General features: G+C 47.9%; 2 protein-coding genes and 1 pseudogene across 2 annotated transcripts; 1 reads left to right on the forward strand and 2 right to left on the reverse strand.

Annotated features, from left to right (window-relative positions):
- Nucleotides 1-1,111: 1,111 nt before the first annotated feature.
- Nucleotides 1,112-4,318, reverse strand: LOC129355261 (uncharacterized). Its single transcript, XM_055024785.1, has 4 exons — nucleotides 4,049-4,318; nucleotides 3,638-3,976; nucleotides 3,339-3,417; nucleotides 1,112-1,160 (listed from the first exon to the last, which is right to left on the reverse strand). Exons 1-4 carry the CDS (start codon nucleotides 4,188-4,190, stop codon nucleotides 1,112-1,114), a joined length of 609 nt encoding a protein of 202 aa, XP_054880760.1. The 5' UTR covers nucleotides 4,191-4,318.
- Nucleotides 4,319-4,347: 29 nt separating this feature from the next.
- Nucleotides 4,348-9,209, reverse strand: LOC129355262 (V-set domain-containing T-cell activation inhibitor 1-like; the record flags this gene model as incomplete). The annotated part of the gene is made up of 5 exons (XM_055024786.1): nucleotides 9,071-9,209; nucleotides 8,858-8,992; nucleotides 8,365-8,700; nucleotides 5,965-6,306; nucleotides 4,348-4,382 (listed from the first exon to the last, which is right to left on the reverse strand). Coding segments are annotated over exons 1-5 (987 nt in total), but the record flags the coding sequence as incomplete, so codon positions are not given.
- Nucleotides 9,210-16,281: 7,072 nt separating this feature from the next.
- On the forward strand, nucleotides 16,282-21,685 carry LOC129355241 (7SK snRNA methylphosphate capping enzyme-like; annotated as a pseudogene).
- Nucleotides 21,686-22,093: the final 408 nt, after the last annotated feature.

The following is a 22,093-nucleotide window of genomic DNA, read 5'->3' on the forward strand; positions in this document are numbered from 1 at the left end:
GAGCCCAGATGTAGTTGCTAAGATGGACCCTACGGTTCCAAGCTTGTGTTGGAGAAACTGTGGCTCAGCAAACCCCAACCATACACACATTTTCTGGTCATGCCCCAAACTTCAAAACTTTTGGGATGAGGTGTATGGAGCTATAAGCCATATCTTACCAGGAGTTTTACCAAAGGATGTTACAGTTGCACTGCTTGGTATTATACCAGAAGGTTTGCAAGACGGGCTAAAGTATATCTGCTAAATATCCTTTTTACAGCAGCAAACCTGAAATGTATTACAATCAGCAACTGGAGCCACTTTCCTATGACTTATGGGTTCAAACAGTAAGGAATTGAATGTATAGAATAGAATAAACGACTCATTAAAAACACTTTTAGTCGGCGCTGGGGCCCAGCAGAAACTGATGATAAATAAATCCAATAGTTTGTCTTTTATCATCTGGGCTTTAACTATCCCACTCAGAGTCTATTCCTATTTTAGGATTGTTTAGTAACGAGTCTATAAATGTGATGCTGAGTGTGGAGGTTCCTCCATCTTCTCAGTGACTGGCTGGGAGGAGCTGATCGTCTCAAACCAATAACTGGAACCAACCATCAGGCTGCAGGAAGCAGATTCCTCCTCTCATCCTGTTGACGTCTTCCTCTCACTCTATTGTTATAATATTTATGGTGTTAAAGTAAAATGTTGTGATTTGAATTTGTTATTTATGTTTATGTATTGGTTGTTTTTTTTCTCCCCCACCCCTCCTTGTGTGTGTGTGTGTGTGTGTGTGTGTGTGTGTGTGTGTGTGTGTGTGTGTGTGTGTGTGTGTGTGTGTGTGTGTGTGTGTCTCAGACAGGACCTGAAGACCAGGCTGCTTGTTGGTTCCACTGTCTGGATGTAGATGTAGAACTTATAGATTGGCTGTTCAACAGAGGAAACCAAAGTTTCTCCTTCTAGAAAGAAAGATGTAATTTCCTCACAGAGCAACAAGCTGCTCTCTGAATGAGACCATAATCCTTCTGGATTAACAGGTCCGGCTTCAGGGTTCCTGGTACCAAACATGTTCTGAGAACATCCAGATCTGACCCACAACAATAATCCACCAGAACCGAGGCTTGGTCCAGAATCAGTCCTGGTTCATGGACGAGTTGAAGACCTCGAACAGCTGGACGTTCCTGAAACGGAGCAGATTTCAGTCAGAAACATGTTAGTCTGTACAACATCCCTCACTGTGCAGAGGGAGAATAGAAACTGATATTCACTAAATACTTAAAATGATTGAAGATGTTAAAACACCAACAGCAACACAGCAGCAAACCAATAATCAATAATCAATAATCTAATTGGATTCTACTAAATCACTTCCATCAATGCAAAGCAAATGTTTATTTTCTCCAACAGGAATAAAGTTTCTGTTTCTGCTGTTGATCTGAGACTGAAGCTGTTAAACAGACGACAGGAGAGAAGGTCAAAGGTCATGAAGTTATGAAATAAGTTCATTTGCTGCCATTTTACTAATTGAGTCAGATAAAGTATGTAGACCAAGAGAGACTAATGTCTCACCACATGAGTCCAAAGCAAAGACTCAGAGTTTATTAACAGATAATAACAGATAGTTTAGGTAAATACAGTAAGATGGAATAATAAGGTCAAACAAATCTCTCCATTGAATGTCAGAAGCTCAGAGAAAATGTTCTAGAAGGTCTGACAATGTTTTTGGTATGGAAAATTGTTCCATTATCATCCTGATTTTTGGAAACTCCCATATTTTGTACAACAAGATGTTTGTTAAGTAAATAATGAACTGACCTTTCAGTAAGGAGAGATGCATCCTGTCCATCCTGTGGCTCCATGACTGGGCAGTAAACCTGTTCAACTGGCTCTGGGTCAGGAAGTGACCATGTTGTGTAAAGAATCCTGTATATTGTGAGACTTGCAGCTACTGGTTCAGCTGCTGCTGCTGCATTTTCTCTCTTTGCAAACCACAGAGAAATAAAGATCTTTGCTCTTTGCCAGAGACTCAAGCTGATCTGTTCCATACTGCATCTCTGGAATCACCTGGATTCTACCTGAATCACCTGGTGGTCCCTGTCAGCCCGCCGATACTTTGGAGACATTTTGATTGTTTTAATTGCATCATGTTTGGTTTTATGCTGCGGCTCTGATTATTGATCCAGTATTTTCTCTGGTGTTTATTGTGTGACTCTAATCGGGCCAAATCTTCCTTTAACACTTGAGGTTCTGCAGGAACTTCTGTTTAGGGCCGGGAACCTCCAGAACCAGAACCAGAACCAGAACCAGAACCAGAACCAGAACCGTCAGCAGAGACTTGAACCCGCCTGGTGGAAACGTTAAGGAGAAGCAGAGCCAACAGTCAGCAGGTGGTACCAGTTGGTACTGGGTGGTACCGGGTGGTACCAGTTGGTACTGGATGGTACTGGTTGGTACCGGGTGGTACTGGGTGGTACTGGGTGGTACCAGTTGGTACTGGGTGGTACCGGGTGGTATCAGTTGGTACTGGGTGGTACTGGGTGGTACTGGGTGGTACCAGTTGGTACTGGGTGGTACCGGGTGGTACCAGTTGATACTGGGTGGTACCAGTTGGTACTGGGTGGTACTGGGTGGTACAGTTGGTACTGGGTGGTACCGGGTGGTATCAGTTGGTACTGGGTGGTACTGGGTGGTACCGGGTGGTATCAGTTGGTACTGGGTGGTACTGGGTGGTACCGGGTGGTACTGGGTGGGACCGGGTGGTACCAGTTGGTACCGGGTGGTACCAGTTGGTACTGGATGGTACTGGGGCTCTGAGCTGCGTTGCGACTCGTAGTGACAGTCTCGGTATCGTGTCTCACATCAGGATGTCTGATATAAAATCAGACATTGTTTCTATCTGTCGGTGGTTCTGACCCAGTCGGCCTGTAGAACCGGGCTTTTAGCAGAATGATTATTTAAAGTCAGAGTTTCTCTGCAGCCGAAGCTTTTCTGTTTTTGGGTCATGGAGGTTTTTCTGCTATTGTGAGGCAGAGAAACTGAATCATTATTAGACGGAGAGTCAGGCTGATTTATTTAGATAAATTATTAAATTTAGCTAAATTATTATTGTGGAGGAGCAGAAACACGTCTTCTGACATACAAAAAATAATAATAAAAAACACAAAGGGCATCAGAGATAAAATGGGCTCATGACCCTGTCGACCTCCCTCCCCCGTTCCCCCTTCCTGTGCCTGCGACAGAGATGGAGGGAGTGGGGGGAACTCAGGTTACAAACATGTCAGCAGGACATTTCTGATGACCAATCAGAGAGCAGAACATTTCTGATGACCAATCAGAGAGCAGAACAGGAGGAAACTTACTCTGCAGGGTTTGGGTCTCTGGAGGTTTTCCTCTCCTTGCAGACCAGCAGTCGGTCTGTGAAGCTGGAGCCCAAAGGTTCTGCAGACCAGAAGGAACATCAACTCATCCATCATGTGACTGAAGCTACAGCTGAGTGTGACCTCTGTTGACCCTGTGTTGACCCTGGTCTTTGGGATTACAGGAACTCTAACGGTTCTGGATCCTGGTGAACGGATCCTCTCTCTTCAGAACCTGGATCATCAGATTGGTGGGTTTTCTGGCCCAGTTAGCAGCTTGTGATGGTTCTGGATCTACTGACCTCCAACACTGAGCGTCACCATCTTCATGTGTTGGACCTCGTCCCCGCTGTAGACGGTGCATCTGTAGAGGCCGTTGTCTTGAGGACGGGGACGCTTCAGGACCAGACCGACGTCTCCAGACGTCAGCAAGTCTTTGTCCATCTCTGTGCGGCCATGGTAACCCAGGCTGTGTTTGGGGGGATGAACTTCTCCGTTCTTAAAGGTGATGATCTCCGTCTGTTTGCAGTCAGGACGGGTCCACTCCACCCTGACGTCCTCGTCCAGAGGAGCAGGGATTTTGAAAGGAAGTGGCACCAACGGTTCCCCATCTGTGACCTTCACGACCTCCGACTGAAAACCTGAGGACCAGAGCAGAAGGTGATCCGTCCAGACCGAGCAGAGCTGGGTTCTGATGTGCTGCCTTCACTGACCTCTGAGTATGAGGACCACCACTTTCTGCCGGAGGATCTTTCCATGCTCATCATAGACGGAGCAGGAATACACACTATTAGTCAGACACACATTACTGATAGTCAGACTCAGGTTTCCAGTTGTCATCAGCTCTTCATTCATCGTGTGGCCTTCACTGCCCTCAGCCTGTGCTGATGAGTCCTGGCCTTTACAATGTCTGCAAAGCAACTTGTTCCCTCGGTCTAACAGGCTCCACTCCACAGCGGAGGATTCAGACAGCAGGAGGCGACACCTTAAAGGGAAGAACAACCGACCTTCTGCCCTCCTCCACAGACACCTTGTCCACCTGGTGGACTGAGAGCAGAGCAGGACATGAGACACACCATCATCCTGGACATTTACTGACCTCCGTGATGCGTTTACTGACCTCAGTGACGCGTTTACTGACCTCAGTGACGCGTTTACTGACCTCAGTGATGCATTTACTGACCTCAGTGATGCATTTACTGACCTCAGTGATGCGTTTACTGACCTCAGTGATACGTTTACTGACCTCAGTGATGCATTTACTGACCTCAGTGATGCGTTTACTGACCTCAGTGATGCGTTTACTGACCTCAGTGATGCGTTTACTGACCTCAGTGATGCATTTACTGACCTCAGTGATGCGTTTACTGACCTCAGTGATACGTTTACTGACCTCAGTGATGCATTTACTGACCTCAGTGATGCGTTTACTGACCTCAGTGACGCGTTTACTGACCTTTGATGCGTTTACTGACCTCAGTGATGCGTTTACTGACCTCAGTGACACGTTTACTGACCTCAGTGATGTGTTTACTGACCTCCGTGATGCGTTTACTGACCTCCGTGATGCGTTTACTGACCTCAGTGATGCGTTTACTGACCTCAGTGATGCATTTACTGACCTCAGTGATGCGTTTACTGACCTCAGTGATGCGTTTACTGACCTCAGTGATGCATTTACTGACCTCAGTGATGCATTTACTGACCTCAGTGATGCGTTTACTGACCTCAGTGATACGTTTACTGACCTCAGTGATGCATTTACTGACCTCATGATGCATTTACTGACCTCAGTGATGCGTTTACTGACCTCAGTGATGCATTTACTGACCTCAGTGATGCGTTTACTGACCTCAGTGATGCATTTACTGACCTCAGTGATGCGTTTACTGACCTCAGTGATACGTTTACTGACCTCAGTGATGCATTTACTGACCTCAGTGATGCGTTTACTGACCTCAGTGACGCGTTTACTGACCTCAGTGATGCATTTACTGACCTCAGTGATGCGTTTACTGACCTCAGTGATGCGTTTACTGACCTCAGTGACACGTTTACTGACCTCCATGATGCGTTTACTGACCTCAGTGATGCGTTTACTGACCTCAGTGATGCATTTACTGACCTCAGTGATGCGTTTACTGACCTCAGTGATGCATTTACTGACCTCAGTGATGCGTTTACTGACCTCAGTGATGCGTTTACTGACCTCAGTGATGCATTTACTGACCTCAGTGATGCATTTACTGACCTCAGTGATGCGTTTACTGACCTCAGTGATGCGTTTACTGACCTCCATGATGCGTTTACTGACCTCAGTGATGCATTTACTGACCTCAGTGATGCATTTACTGACCTCAGTGATGCGTTTACTGACCTCAGTGATGCGTTTACTGACCTCAATGATGCGTTTACTGACCTCAGTGATGCATTTACTGACCTCAGTGATGCATTTACTGACCTCAGTGATGTGTTTACTGACCTCCATGATGCGTTTACTGACCTCAGTGATGCATTTACTGACCTCAGTGATGCGTTCACTGACCTCAGTGATGCATTTACTGACCTCAGTGATGCATTTACTGACCTCAGTGATGTGTTTACTGACCTCCGTGATGCGTTTACTGACCTTTGACATTCAGCATTAGAACTTTCCGTTTCAGTATCGTCCCGTCTTGGTCGTTGTAGACGGTGCAGATGAAGACGCCACTGTCCGCCAGTCGGGGGTCGTTCAGGGTCAGGGTGAGGTTTCCGGTCCTCAGAGCATCAGGACTCATCTGGGTCCGGTTCAGATACTCCTGGTTCTGTCTGTCTGGCTGGTTGTGATGGTTCTGATACTCGTGGACAGAGTTCTGCTGGTCGGTGCGGCTCCACACCACTTTGCTGTCTGCTGGCAGGTCAGCTGCGGTTTGAAACGGCAGACGGACAAACGCGTCTCTGTCTGCGACCTCCACCTCCTCCATCAGGCTCTCTGTCAGGAGCACCAGAACCATTTCAAACCAAACGGAGATTTAAGGAGCCCTGCTGGTTCTGGACCCTCACCATAGTGGTGGGCATTGGAGACAGGCGCATTTGTCCCACCAAAAATTTATCGCAGTTAAAAAAACATTTTGAAATCTTCCACTTGCGTGCTTTTATTTTGAAGGCAGACACAGGGCTCCTACCTCTGAACGGCTCAGTTAAATGTGTTTCACAATTTTGTAATCAAAGAAACCTGATCTCAAATAAAATGAATGAAAATGGGATCAAACTGTTTGAACTGTCATGATTTTTTTTTTTTAGTAAATCTTAATTTTTTTCCACCTGCTTCGGTGTTTCCAGTGAAGTAATGACTGTTTTGCTCTTTAGATTTCATCTCCTCCCTTCATGTCATTTATCAAAACTCATTGTGTTTCTTATTTTTCCTTAGTAAATGTGATTTGGAGTAATTAACATCTTTAACTCTCACTTCACTGATTAAATGAAAAGTTTTCCAGCTAGCAGTGACTCACTGCAGCTAATAGCATCTTTCTGCATCCAGTCAACCAGTTGCTGACAGAAATATTTCTCCTGCTTATTGACCTCGGTGGCCCTGAATCTTGCGTTAAGCTTTGAGTTTTTTATTTTTATTTTGGGAAGACTTTGTATTTCAGACAGCTTTTCCTCTGTGGCTGATTGGTTGATTCTTTCTGAGCTGAGCTCAGTGTAGCGATATGGAAGCTGCAGTTCAGAGTATTTCGTCCACCGACCAGAAATGTCCAGATCATCCCCCCTGTAGACGGTGTTGCTCCTTTTCTCTCGCTGACAGACAGATCAGAATCACCTCAAAGCTGAACAGAAATCTTTCTCCATAGTCTCTCCAAACTTGTCACACATCTGAGTTTTTACCTCAGCAACCAGCCAATCCTTGTACTTCCATCCTATTGGCTGCTTCTGGGTCCCACATGCATCATGTGTGTCCACTAGCAGGCTCCATGGTTCCCACCCCAACAGGCCCAGATGGACCACAGCTCCAGTTAACCTCCTATGACTCAATGACACTCGCCTCTGCAGAACATGTTTGAAACTCCTGGAAGTGAGAATTGATGCTTCATCTGATTGGAAACTGCCAGAAGGTCTGCATTCCCAGCAGGTCTGACTGGCATCCTCCCCCACCACCAGAGAGCCAGATCGTCTCAGTGGACAACTCCACACCTCTCTTCACCTGAGTGTCCAAGACATACGGCCGCAGATCCGACGGAATGATGACAAAATCGATCATTGAACTGCAGCCCAGGGTGTCCTGGTGCCAAGTGCACATATGGACACCCTTATGCCTGAACATGGTGTTCATTATGGACAATCTGTGATGAGCACAGAAGTCCAACAACAGAACAAACAACTGTTCAGCCACCAGAAGGCAGAGAGAGGCTACCCTCTCATCCACCAGGGTAAACCCCAACGTACAGGCGCCGAGATGGGGAGCAACAAGTCTGCCCACTCCTGCTCGACGCCTCTCACTGTGGGCAACTCCAGAGTGGACGTACATCCAGCCCCTCTAAGGAGACTGGTTCCAGAACCAGAGCCAAGTGTCGAGGTGAGACCGACTATTTCTGGCCGGAACCTCTCAGCCTCACACACCAGAGAGGTGACATTCCACGTCCCAAGACGGTTACAGTTTCTGTAACCGAGGATCGGACTGCCAGGGCCCCCTCCCTCGGCCATCACCCATCACACACTGCACCCGACCCCTGTGACCCTTCCTATAGGTGGTGGGCCCATTGGAAGAGGGACCCATGTCTCCTCTTCGGGGTGAAAAGGTCCCAGCCACAAGTCACTGGGCTTGTGCTCCACCCACAGCCCAGTGCAGAGGGAATCCCAGAGGTCAAAAGGTCTTTAGGCTCTGTGTCTGACCTTAGGCTGACCCTCCCAGGGAAGGTTTCATTATGAAAACAGATTTTAGATCTGATATATGAATGTATCTTTATGGAGTTTAAGAATTAAACACATTCTATGTATCAGGTAAACGGTGGAAATATATATCAATGCTGAACTGTGATATCAGACTGACCTTTGACCCTGAGAGTCACAGTTTTCTGCAGCAGCTTTTCTCCTCCTCTGGAGACCAGGCAGTCATAGACCCCAGAGTCGTGGATCTGGGGGACCCTGAGGGTCAGGCTGAAGTCTCCGGTGTCCTGCAGGTCTGTCTTCATCTTGGTCCGTCCTCGGTAGACGTCCTCCTGTTGCTCAGACTGAGTCTGGCCGTTCTGGGACACATGGACCGTGACGTTCCTCTGCCCAGGACGGCTCCACTCCACTCTGACGCTGTGAAGACGTTTCTGAGTTTTAACCGGCAGCAGGACAGACTTCAGTCCCTCTCTGATCTCCACCGTCTCAGATGGAAGCACTGAGGAGAAACCAGAACATGGCAGAGTGTAAAGCAGAGAGACCCGGCTGAACGCCACAGAACCAGAACCTGAGGAGAACCTCAGGGTGGACTGGATCCTTCTGCAGCCTTTATGTTTTCAGACATCAGCTGGTTGATCCTCTAGTGACCAACATACCTGCTGTGAGTCTCTTTTTTAATCTGTACATCAAACCAACAGCAGCGACCACCAGAACCACCAGAACCACCAGAACCACCGGAACCACCAGAACCACCAGAACCACCAGAACCCAGGGCCAGACTGGAGGAGCTTCTGCAGACATCATGAACACAGAGCGGTTCTGAACATGTTGACCTGCCTTCAGAGCATCCAGAGAACCTGAACACTGACCTTTGACCTGCAGCTCCACGACCTCCTGGTGCAGCTCTTCTCCAAGCCTGCGGACCGTGCAGGTGAAGGTCCCGCTGTCGGTGAAGGTGGGTTTCCTCAGGGTCAGACTGAGGTCTCCGGTCTGCAGCGCGTCCTCCATCATGGCCGTCCGGCCTTCATAGCGCCGGTTCTGGTCCTTCAGGTAATCGCCATCCGGCTGGCGAACATGGACTGTAAGGATCCTCAAGTCATCTTGGTCCCAAACGGCTGTAGAACCATTAGACTCAGAAATCTTGACCCGACAGGGCAACTGGACAGACTCCGCCCCCTCAAACACCTCCACCAACAGTCCTGAGACATGCTGGGAACCTGAGGACAGAGACAAGAGACGATCTGAGGAGAGCTGATGGTTCTGTAGTAGAACCCAGAGGAACCGATCCTGGTTCTGCTCTGCCTGACTCAGACTCAGCCAGAGTCCAGGGATGCAGAACCAAACACACTGAAGCAGCTTCAGCTTCTATTTGCTGCAGGACTGAATCCCCAATTCCAAGGTTTGTCAGGCTTCCTGGCCATCGGAGCAGAAAGAGGGTTAAAGAGCAGCAGGAGCAGGAAGAAGGAACAGGAAGCAGGAGCAGGAAGAAGGAACAGGAAGCAGGAGCAGAAAGCAGGAAGCAGGAGGAAGCAGGAAGCAGGAGCAGGAAGCAGGAGTAGGAAGAAGGAACAGGAAGCAGGAGCAGGAAGCAGGAAGCAGGAGCAGAAAGCAGGAAGCAGGAGCAGAAAGCAGGAAGCAGGAGCAGGAAGCAGGAAGCAGGAGCAGAAAGCAGGAAGCAGGAAGCAGGAAGCAGGAGCAGGAAGCAGGAGCAGGAAGCAGGAGCAGAAAGCAGGAAGCAGGAGCAGAAAGCAGGAAGCAGGAGCAAGAAGCAGGAAGCAGGAGCAGGAAGCAGGAAGCAGAAGCAGAAAGCAGGAAGCAGAAGCAGAAAGCAGGAAGCAGAAGCAGAAAGCAGGAAGCAGGAGCAGGAAGCAGGAGCAGGAAGCAGGAGCAGAAAGCAGGAAGCAGGAGCAGGAAGCAGGAAGCAGGAGCAGAAAGCAGGAAGCAGGAAGCAGGAAGCAGGAGCAGGAAGCAGGAGCAGGAAGCAGGAGCAGGAAGCAGGAAGCAGGAGCAGAAAGCAGGAAGCAGGAGCAGGAAGCAGGAAGCAGGAGCAGGAAGCAGGAGCAGGAAGCAGGAAGCAGGAGCAGGAAGCAGGAGCAGAAAGCAGGAAGCAGGAGCAGAAAGCAGGAAGCAGGAAGCAGGAAGCAGGAAGCAGGAAGCAGGAGCAGGAAGAAGGAAGCAGGAAGCAGGAGCAGGAAGCAGGAGCAGGAAGCAGGATCAGGAAGCAGGAAGCAGAAGCAGGAGCAGGAAGCAGAAGCAGGAAAGCAGCAGGAGCAGGAAGCAGGAAGCAGGAGCAGGAAGCAGGAGCAGGAAGCAGGAGCAGAAAGCAGGAGCAGGAAGCAGGAGCAGAAAGCAGGAAGCAGGAGCAGGAAGCAGGAGCAGAAAGCAGAAGCAGGAAGCAGGAGCAGGAAGCAGGAGCAGAAAGCAGGAGCAGGAAGCAGGAGCAGAAAGCAGGAAGCAGGAGCAGGAAGCAGGAGCAGAAAGCAGGAGCAGGAAGCAGGAAGCAGGAGCAGAAAGCAGGAAGCAGGAAGCAGGAGCAGGAAGCAGGAGCAGAAAGCAGGAAGCAGGAAGCAGGAGCAGGAAGCAGGAGCAGAAAGCAGGAAGCAGGAAGCAGGAGCAGGAAGCAGGAGCAGGAAGCAGGAAGCAGGAAGCAGGAAGCAGAAAGCAGGAAGCAGGAGCAGGAGCAGAAAGCAGGAAGCAGGAGCAGGAAGCAGGAAGCAGGAAGCAGGAAGCAGGAAGCAGGAAGCAGGAAGCAGGAGCAGCAGAGCTGGACAGCAGCAGGCTGTTCTTCAGGATGTTGCTGTGAAACTCTTCAGTTCAGTTTCTGACCATGTTATGCAGTAACAGAGTTCAGCAGAGTTACATTTCTCCCTCAGATCTGTTGTTGGTAGGATCCATAATGCAGCTATGATCCATAAATCATATGGATCATAGCTGCATTATGGATCTAGATAGAGCAGAACCAGAGAACCTTCCATTATTAATTTATTAACACATTTGAGCAACACGGCAGTTCAAAATACTTTACATCATAAAAATTAAAGTAATCTGTTCCCTCTTCAAACCATGGGAACAAATTAATTTATTAGAAACTCTTTAACTTGCTTTGGAAACATTTGCTCTTCATTTATCAAAGACGCCTTTGGATTTAAACTATGTTTCCATAACTGCCTTATATTAAAGTCTTGTAAGGATAAATATCAAAAATAGTTTTCAAAATGGAATTTATTTACAACTTTCATCCATTCATTCATTTTCTCATCATCCTTCTCCCTAATGGGGTCAGGAGGAGCTGCTGCATCTCCAGCTGCGTTCTGGGGGAGAGGCGGGTCACCAGGTCACCTGGAGAGGTCACCTGGAGAGGTCACCAGTCTGTCGCAGGGCAACACAGGGACAAACAGGACAAACAACCATGCACACATTCAGCTAGGGAGAATTTAGAGAAACAGTCATGTGTTTGGACTGTGGGATGAAGCCGGAGAACCCGGAGAGAACCCAGCATGCACAGGGAGAATAATGCAAACTCCGTGCAGAAAGACCTGGGGCGGGAATCGAACCCAGGACCTTCTTGCTGCAAGGACCTTCTTGCTGCAAGGCAGCAAGAAGGTCCTAAATAACCCTAAATAATCCTAACCCTAACCCTAACCCTGCAAGGCAACAGTGCTACCCACTGCTCCACTGTGCAGCCCTTTTTACAACATACAAAATGCAATTATTTTAGTCAGCTAAAATATCTGGTTCCCTCTTCAAAACCCTGGCATCTAGGAAGCAAATGTTATCAAAATCACAGGATTTATTGGTGATGATGATGATGATGATGATAAGAGGAATAAACAGAGAAAATCTTGCTGGTAAGTTAATTTATGGAGGGGAACAGATTATTTCATCCATTCTTTCCTCTCCTTCCTCCAGAACTTTGGGGAATAAAGAGCAACTGTTTGAAATTCTCATAAATCTTTTCATGCGCACTGCATGCTGGGAAACTGAGTTTGGTGACTGACTTATTTCTGCCAGTGAGAAAAGTTTCTCTTGGCGTTTAAAATAAAACAAAACAGCGTCACAAGATCTTGTTTATTTATTTATTTATTATACAATTTTTAAACAACAGCTGCAAATTAAACTGAATGTTAAAACCTTGACATGATTATATGAGTTATTTTACCGATAAATCGATCAGAATCGATCGTTAAAATGATCAGATTCGCCTCTCTGGCTGCAATGCGCGTTCCCGACACAGGGAACAGATTTTCACAGGGGAACCGAACCGAACTTCGCCTCCACAAGACCGGCCCGCTCCTGGTTCCGAGTGTGTTGGGTTCATACCGAGCAGCAGGTCACTTACCGAGAAGAACCGGAACCAGAACCAGAACCACCAGCTGCCGCTGCAGAAACATCTCAGAGCCTGTAATCCTCGGTCAGAACCAGAACCAGAACCAGGACCTGCAGGTCCAGATCAGACTTCAGGAGATTTTCAGTTTTTCCTTTCAGTTTCGAATCCCGCCGTGACGTCACAGAAGGCATTTCCCAGGTTCCTGGACTTCCGGTTTGACGTCTGAAAACTTTCCAGGCTGAACCAGATTTAATGCCTCATCTGGTTCCTGATATTTATATTCAGAGATGCATAAACCAGAAGCATTAAGAAATATAACCATTTACACTGAATGCATAAACACTGCGTTACCCATGATGCATCTGTTTGTAGTTTCACTGTCATGCAGCTGAGAATTTATTTCTGTAGAATAAAATATCATCACCAATAGCATCTTGAGTGTGTTTTATGATATAACCACACACACACACACACACACACACACTAATATAATCACATCATAAACTCACCTGCTTAACAGAATATTTTCCATATTTGATCGGTTATTATGTGAAGTCCTTCGATCATTTGATAAATTCTAATTCACGCCCCTGACTGGTGCGCATGCGGAGACATGAAAGAATGAATCGCTCAGAGGATCAGAACCACCCGCGGTGGGTGGTTCTGATCCTCTGAGCTCGGGTCCTCTACCAGAGGATATATAGATCTATATATATAGATCTATATACATAGATCTATATATGGTCCTCTACCAGAGGATATATAGATCTATATATATAGATCTATATATATATATCCTCTACCAGAGGCCTGGGAGCTTGAGGGTTCTGCAGTATCTTGGCTGTGCCAAGGACTGCACATTTCTGGACTGAGATGTCTGATGTTGTTCCTGGAATCTGTTGTAGCCACTGCTCCAGTTTGGGGGTTACTGCCCCGAGGGCCCCGATGACCACAGGCACCACTGTGGTCTTCACCTTCCAGGCCCTCTCCAGTTCTTCCCTGAGGCCCTGGTATTTCTCCAGTTTCTCCTTTTTCCTGATGTTCCAATCACTTGGTATTGCTACATCTTTCCTCAATGCAGCATTGATCGTTCTCGATGCTGCATTCACATTTTCAATGAATGCAGCATTATCCCCTCACTGGGTGGGGACTTGTAGTTCTTACTGATCGTTATTACGGTAGTCGGAAACTCCATTGCCCCTTTTCTGCTGGCTCAGCAGGGAGTAGAAAGAGTGAGGGAACGTGTTGAGCCCAGCAACAGCAGTTACGGTACCTCCTCATGCTACCATTAACGTTATAAGTTTTAACTACCATCATTTTAATGGAGCCACAATCTAAATCAGTTTGTCAGTAAACACTTTTTATTACTTTTGTCAGTTTTAAGTTACTTCAGTTACCACTGTGGGCTTTTTGTTCATTAACAGAAAATACTAACTATTCATGTTTGCTTGCTTACAAAGTATGAACACAATTTGCCCCCATATTTCTGACTTTTATTATTATTATTAGTAGTAATATAACTACAGAGTCCTGCTTTTATATTTGACTTTTAATGTTTAAATGTTAACAAATATGTAAACTGTAACTTTCCCAGTTTCTTCATTTTATTTTGATAAATTTGCTTTTTTTTTATTTTTTATCGCAGAGCGAGAAATATCCCCAGATTTAGTCTTGGAAATCTGGTGACCTTAGTGTACATTACTTCTGCTTCCACTCACCTCATTTCTTCCATCATAGTTGGTAAAGAACCGCCTGTGGAAAAAACCCTTCATCTGTTTAATGTGTTGGTTGGAGCTTATACACTCCTGATCAAAATCTTAAGACCAGTCAAAAAATTGCAAGAATTAGCATTTTGCACTAATGAATCTTAAGAAGGTTCTAAGTAGAGCTTCACAATGTTAAAAGAAAACAATCAGTGCAAGAGACAAAAACATTTGAGCGGGGAATTTTCTGAAAACTGCATTTATACTCAAACATGATTTTTTCAGCTGATCAAAAGTTTAAGACCATAGTCTTTAAAAGCCAAAAGCTGTGCAAAAATCTGGATTCCATGTCATTTTCTGTGAAGTCTTTACACTGTCAAGACCTCCTGATGGCAAAAGCAAAAAAGCTCACTGACTTTGAACGTGGCAGGATTGTTGAGCTGCATAAGCAAGGCCTCTCACAACGTGCCATTGCTGCTGAGGTTGGACGCAGTAAGACAGTCATTTTGCATTTTTAAATGATCCTGAGGGTTAGGGAACAAAAAAGTCAAGCGGTAGACCCAAAAAAATTTCACCAGCTCTGAACCGCAGGATCCGATTGGCTGTCTGTCAAGACAAGGGACGATCCTCTACCCAAATTAAAGCCATTACTGGTGCCGACTGCAGCCCGATAACCATCAGACGGCATCTGAGAGAGAAGGGCTTCAAGCATGCCTAAACGATTGTTTGAAGTCATCAACAAGAATGGTGGAGCTACTCATTACTGAGTCCTTTTTTTGATACTTTGATTTCTCTTTTGGGGGGTTTTCGGGTTTTTTTGAGATATGGTCTTAAACTTTTGATCAGGTGGAAAAAATCATGTAGTTTTCAATTAATTCCCCGCTCAAAAGTTTTTGTCTTTTGTTGATTTCTTCTTTTAACATTGTGAAGCTCTACTTAGAACCTTCTTAAGATCCAATAGTTCTAAATGCAAATTCTTGCAATTTTTTGACTGGTCTTAAGATTTTGATCAGGAGTGTAGTTCTTGTCAGTCCACACTCGGTCAATTACAAATATCCAGATGTTTAAAGTGTAACCAAAGAATAGAATTCACTCGGGTTCAGATAGCAGTTTTCTATCAACCAGTTAGATTTATTACAAATTACTGGACTGAAACACATTCAACCTCGTCTTATCTCAGTCAGATTACGTCAAACACATCAACAGAACAACATTCACTCCCAAACATGAGTGAAGTGCCCACAGTAGAAAACCTTATAAATGTGAAACAAAATAGGACACAATTTATATCTCGGAGAGAAAACCTTTATGGTCCTTGGTAAAAAAATAAATGAAGCTGGCCAGCAAAACAAAAAAAAGAAGTTCATATAGAGCTCTATATTTGGGTGTGTGAAAGCATACGCAAGGATGGATGCCAGAGATGGTCCTGACTGGGATGGAGACCCAGAATGAAGATGGCAGTCGGCTTAGCAGCTTCTCTCTCCTCCTCCACCGGAGCACGAACACCGTCCTAATGTTTCTCCCACCAATATCAGCCACAATAATGTTCTAGCAGGAAAACAGATATGAGGCATAAAGGAGTCAGGCGATGTGCAGAAGCTGGGCAGAAACCGGCAGAAACCGGCAGAGACTGGCAGAAACCGGCACGTCTCAGTTCTGCAGCAGCTCTGAAACTTCTAAGCCCGGGAGTTGCCCTAGCAACTGCAGTCAGAATGCTGCCGTAAAGTACTGCCGTACTTTGCTCTTAAAGGGGCAGTACCCACAAAGTAAAAGCAATACAAACAAAACAAATAACACAAACTACCCAAATATAGCTGGGTTACAAAAGTACGATTTTTCAAGATATTAAATCCAAACAGTTTACAATAAAATGTCAGTAAGCCTAACTGCTAATGTTTTAACTTTGTAGTGATTAAAATCTCCTGGTTAAACTATAATGTTTTACCGTTGAAGTTTTAATCAGGCACAGATTAAGACACCTTATTTAGGCCCAATCTCCCGCCCTCGGAGGCTGTTGATCCTGATTGGTCAGAATGTTTAGAGGCGGGACTAAGACGCTGGCCTGTAAATCCACGGGCTCCGTTATCCTCACATAAAGAAGCTAGCTATTATCTCGGCGTTTTGGTGAAATTTCTTCAGTTTATATGACGTCACGGCCCCCTTCACGGTGCATGGACACGCACGCGGACACGCGCAGAGCTGTGTGGGATTATATTTCCGGTCAGACCTGAGGAGTTTAAGGGGTTTTAGTGAAGGGGCGTGTGTTAGCCACAGGAGGCTAGCTGCTGCTAAGTGTTTTTTTCCACTGTGCTCATTAATTATTCATGAGGGCGCATTGCTATTGGTGTACGAACAGGAGGGGGCGGGGATTGTTTTAGAGGCGAAAGTTGTTTGGTTCCATAAACCAGAGGAAGAGGAGGAGACTCGGTGAGTTTGATCTTCATCAGGCAGACCTGCTGAGGTTCTGTCTCGGTTCGGTCCAGCTGTAGTAACCGGGTCTGCGGTTCTGGAGGTTCTGGAGCTGCTAACCTGTCCATCTGCATCAGATTCAGGTCATTCAAACACGGAGAGTTAGGAGGAATTTAATTATTTTATTTATTCCATATTAATGTGGGGATCATGAACCTCACATTTAACTTTATTTTAGTCAAACTCATCCACAGCATAGAGAGAGACAGTTTCCCATGTAAATGTGACCTGGAGAGGTCAGAGGTCACTGCTCCTGCAGCTCAGGGATGGAGAAGGGTCAGTGGAAACTTTGGAGAGACGGGGAAAAAATAAACAGGAAATGATTAACTAATGACAAGATTAATTCATTATTATTTAAATTTTTAGAAGAATATCATCATTAATGTCATATGAGACACCAGGATGATTAAAATCTGATGTTTCCTTTTCCAAACTGTAGTTCATGTTTAACTTCCTCAGAGGATTAAATGTGTTTATTGGTTTAACTCGTTATTATTTTGATAATCAATCACTTTAAATAAACTCATTAAAATAATCTGTTTCTGTTTTTTATAATGAATCTCAGTGTTTGGACCCATCCTGAGGTCAAAGGGCTCCATGACAGTTAACCAGACAGTTAGTTAGCTTGTCTCTGATTGGCTGTGCCTCTGACTCCTCCCCCTCTCTCTATGCAGATCTCTGATTGGCTGAGCCCTCACCAGGATGTCTTTGGAAGAAGGGCTGGTCAGACTAAGCCCCGCCTTCCCTCCCCCTGTCAGCCTATCAGAGCAGCTGGATAAGCCCCGCCTTCCCATCCATCCTAAAAATGGCCACCAGCCCCACCTGCCCCCCCCTCCTGCTCCAGCAGCCAATCAGAGGATCAGGAAGAGGCGGTTCTCTGTGGGCGTGGGCTTTAAAGGCGTGGCCAAACGCCGTCGCCGTGTCAACAGCGAGAGCCAGGCGGAGCCGGTGCTGCAGAGTCACTTCCTGTTGGGGGGGAACATCTTCGACCCGCTGAACCTGAACTCCCTGCTGGACGAGGAGGTCAACAGGTGGGGGAGGGGTGGACGGGGATTTCAGGATGTTCTGGTGGAGCAGAAGGTGATGGAGAACCACGGTCTAGTCAAAGTCTAGGGAGAGGATAGGAATGTCCACAAGGTTCTAACTCTGAGTCACTGTTAGTCTAGCTTCAATTAGCTTAGCCTAGCTTAGCATACCAGTGCTAAGTCAACAGATTAATATTTCTATTGGCTGTCTGAGCAAAGGTCAAAGGTTAACAAGCTGAACTTTAACTTGAAAGCAGCTGATCATCTGGACCAGAACTCGGGCCTCTGGGTCCATCAGTAGAACTCATCCAGGCTCCCTGACCGGGTCAACCAGAACCGGCCAGTGGAACCACTGAAGAGCTGCTGGTCCGATTTTGGATGGTTCTGACTTCAGGTTCTGGAAGGAGAAGATGCATTCAGGAGCATCAAGGAAAGATCAGCTGCTGGTGGTTCTGGACCAGGTGGTTCTGGACCTGGTTCTGGTCGACCATCATTACTTCAGTGTCCTGATGTCTCGTTGTGGACAGCAGGACGCTGTCCACAACAAGACAGTGCCTGATTGGTCGTCCCTCCCTTCCTCCCTCAGGGCGACCAATCAGGAGACGCCGCGCTGCCCCCCTGCCGTCTCACAGCAGAGACACCGTGGACATCCTGGTCCCCCGGGACGTCACCGACCCCCTGAACCTGAGGGGGGGGGACGGGGACGCTGCCGCCATCCTGATGTCCTCCCTGAAGTCCCAGAGGAGACACCGCTACCGACAGCATGGAGGAGGAGGGCAGAAGGAGGAGACGCCCGCCAGGCTGTTCCTGCCCTCAGCCGGACCCTCAGGTAACAGCTGAAGTTCCTCCAGCCTCCACTGGGGGCGCTGTCCTCAGGGTTAACTATCGAGTCTCTTCCAGTTCCTGCGTCTCCTCTGTCCTGTGAGCTCAACACCTCCATCACCTGCCGGGACGACATGGCTCCGCCCCCCATCCTGCCGCGCAGACACACCCACCCCCGCCAGGGAGCCGCCGCCGCCGCAGCGCCTCCAGCAGGTCGGAAACCACAAAGCTGGCAGCCAAGTTCCAGACGCCGCTGGTGGGAGGGGCTAAAACCAGCAGGTGAAGAGCTGCATCCTGATTGGACGGTTTGCATAGAGCTGTGTTCTGATTGGTCTATGGGGTCATGTGACCTCCCCGGTTCCGCCTGCAGGTATGGAGGACTTGGTCTTGGCTCCTCCCCCACATCAGAGAGGAAGACGGCCTGGCGGCGCTACAGGCACCAGAACCGCTGCCGTTACTATGGCTACTACGGTTTCTACGGTGACAGCCACGAGGGGCGGGTGGGGGCGGAGCCTGACCCGCGGCTCCGCCTCCTGGAAGCCGATTGGTTCAGAGACCGGACGGTTCTGGACTTGGGCTGTGGCGCCGGTCACATGACCCTGGCCATCGCCAGGAGCTTTAACCCCGCCCACATCCTGGGGGTGGAGCTAGACGGGCGGCTGGTCCACGCCGCCAGGCAGAACGTCCGTCACTTCCTGTCACATGACCTGGTGGTGGCACACAGACAGGAAGTGATGCGGGTGGCGCCTCCCCTCCCCGTGTCCTTCAGGGTCAGTCGGGGTCCTCTCTCGGCTCCGCCCCTTCTACCGCCATCATCATCCTCCTCCAGGTTTCCCGACAACATCACCTTCATCCAGGTGAGTCTGTAGGTGTCCTCTGCACTGCCTGATGGATTTATTGTTTACCTGTAGAGCATGTGGGCCTCACCTGTACTCAACCTGTCTGACTCCACCCACAGGGTGACTACGTGTCTGAGGGGGAGGCGTGGCCTGGGCGGGGCCAGTATGACGTCATCATGGTTCTGGGCGTCACCAAGTGGGTGCAGCTGCAGTCAGGTGACCGGGGCGTGGTCCGGCTGTTCAGACGGGCCTATCAGAACCTGTCGCCGGGCGGAACGCTGATCCTGGAGCCGCAGCCCTGGAGCGGATACGGCCGCAGCAACAGGGTGAGGAGGGGAGGGGCAACTGGTTCTGATGGGTCCAGGTGCCCCTGGTTCTGACCTGGTTCTGTTGGATCCCAGGACTCTATGCCACGCCACTTCAGAACCCTGAGGCTCCGACCAGAACTATTCACCTCCATGCTCACCGATGACATCGGCTTCACCTCCTACAGACCGCTCACACACACAGGTAACACACACACACACACACAGGTAACACACACACACACACACAGGTAACACACACACACACACACACAGGTAACACACACACACACACACAGGTAACACACACACACAGGTAACACACACACATACACACACACACAGGTAACACACACACAGGTAACACACACACAGGTAACACACACACAGGTAACACACACACAGGTAACACACACACACAGGTAACACACACACACACACACACACAGGTAACACACACACACACACACACAGGTAACACACACACACAGGTAACACACACACAGGTAACACACACACAGGTAACACACACACACAGGTAACACACACACACACACACAGGTAACACACACACACAGGTAACACACACACAGGTACACACACACACAGGTAACACACACACACAGGTGGTAGCTAGCATGCTAGCTTCCCTGTAGTCTCTACAGCAGGGTGGGCTCTCCTGGTTCTTTAGATTCTCCTGCAACTTTTAGATGTTTCTACTTCAACACACCTGAGTCAAATAATGAGGTGATTAGCAGAACTCTGCAGAACTTGACTGCATTTAGGAGGTGAGTCAGGTGTTGGATTCAGCTGTTGGACCAGGGAGACGTCTCCAGGACCAGGAGTGCCCACCCTGATCTACAGGTTGATGATCATCCTTCTGGTTGATAATATATCATTCATGCTGTAACATGAGTGTCTCTGCATTTCCTTCATGGTTCCTCCTCACTGCAGCTACTTTAGCGTTAGCATTAGCCCAGCAGGCCTGGAGGCTCACATCCAATTTCTGTCTGGAATCTGGTTTTTGTCTGGTTGTTCATGATAATAAATGACTGCAGTTAGACTCCAGGTGAACAGATTCTGACCCCAAAGCAACCAAAGAAGAAGAATGTAGCCATCCACCAGCATCACTAAAGATGGCTGCCACAGCGCTCTGTTTACAGCAGTAAAGATGGCCGCCGTCTCTGGATGGATTGTAAAGTTGCTGAGAGCGACAGCACGATCAGCAGAAAGCTAATACAGAAAGCTAACAGCAGCAGCCTTTAGTGGAGCCAGAGCTTCTGACCCGGTTCTGCTTCTGACCCGGTTCTGCTTGGAACCGGGTCAGCTTGGGTGTTGGACCAGCAATGGTTGGTTGGGATGTGATCCTTTCACATGTTGATTTACCGTACTCTTCTTCTGCTGCTGATTTCTGACGCATGTTGGATAAAATGTGACGTTCCGCCTGCAGACATGTTGAGAAATATCGGATTGAATAGAAAAGATCGGATTATTGCTGAAAGATCGGAATCGGCCGATCTGCAGAGGAAAAGTCGTATTTGGTTCAGATTCTCCTGCTGTAAACGTTAAACACTTCCTGTCAGACCAGCAGCTGTATGTAAACATCATTACCCAGCATGCAGAGTGAATATTATGACATCACATCGTCTAACTGAACCGTGATGGTAAACTGACTCTGATTGGTCCAGCCGCTCATGTGACCTCACCTGTTTCTGACCCGTTTCCAGGTAACCAGAGAATCTACCTGTTCCACAAGGGCTCCACCCACAGGAAGTGACATCACTGATGGATCTGCTTGAACAGGAGAGCCTCAGCAGGAAGTGATGTCATCTCTCCAGGGGGTCAGACTGAACTGAGCATGCTCAGTGGGACCCGTTGGAGCGGTCATGTGACCTCACTCTGATTGGAGAGGAACAGCAGGAAGGAAGTGACTGATCTTTTCAAAATAAAACCTGATTCTTTTTCATAATAAAGTGGGCTGAGCTGCTGCTGTATTGGTTCTGGTTCTGGTTCTGGTTCTGATCCGGTAGTTTGGGTCACACAATAAACAAACTAGGAGGTAAAATGTGTCCGGCCCGGTTCAGTGGTTCTGGTTCTGAGTAAGTCATGATGGGTCCAGAAGAAAACACTGCAGGAGGAAATGATGGCCCGGCCCGGTCCGGTCCGGTCCAGATGAGGAGTCCATGGTGCCCTTATGTCCCCTCTACCGACCAATCAGAGGGAGCTGTCCTGATCACATGCCGCCGTCAGCGCCCCTGGTGTCCCATCAGAGGACCACCTGTGGTGTCCATGTGGACCGGACCCGGCCAGAATCAGAACCTCCATGATGCAGGAGAACCGGGTCAGAAACATAGAGAGTGATGGGATCAGTTACTATGGTAACTGGACGGACCACCGGCCAA

Source organism: Poeciliopsis prolifica, unplaced genomic scaffold, assembly GCF_027474105.1.
Source record: "Poeciliopsis prolifica strain line A6 unplaced genomic scaffold, Auburn_PproV2 SCAFFOLD128, whole genome shotgun sequence".
NCBI lineage: Eukaryota > Metazoa > Chordata > Actinopteri > Cyprinodontiformes > Poeciliidae > Poeciliopsis > Poeciliopsis prolifica.

Coding starts and splice junctions, on each gene's coding strand:
- LOC129355261 (XM_055024785.1), bottom strand. CDS start 4,190: ATGAATGAAGAGCTGATGACAACTGGAAACCTGAGTCTGACTATCAGT. Junction 3,418..3,637: donor GGTGACGCTCAGTGTTGGAG/GTCAGTAGATCC, acceptor TCTGGTCTGCAG/AACCTTTGGGCTCCAGCTTC. Junction 1,161..3,338: donor AGAGACCCAAACCCTGCAGA/GTAAGTTTCCTC, acceptor GCTCCGTTTCAG/GAACGTCCAGCTGTTCGAGG.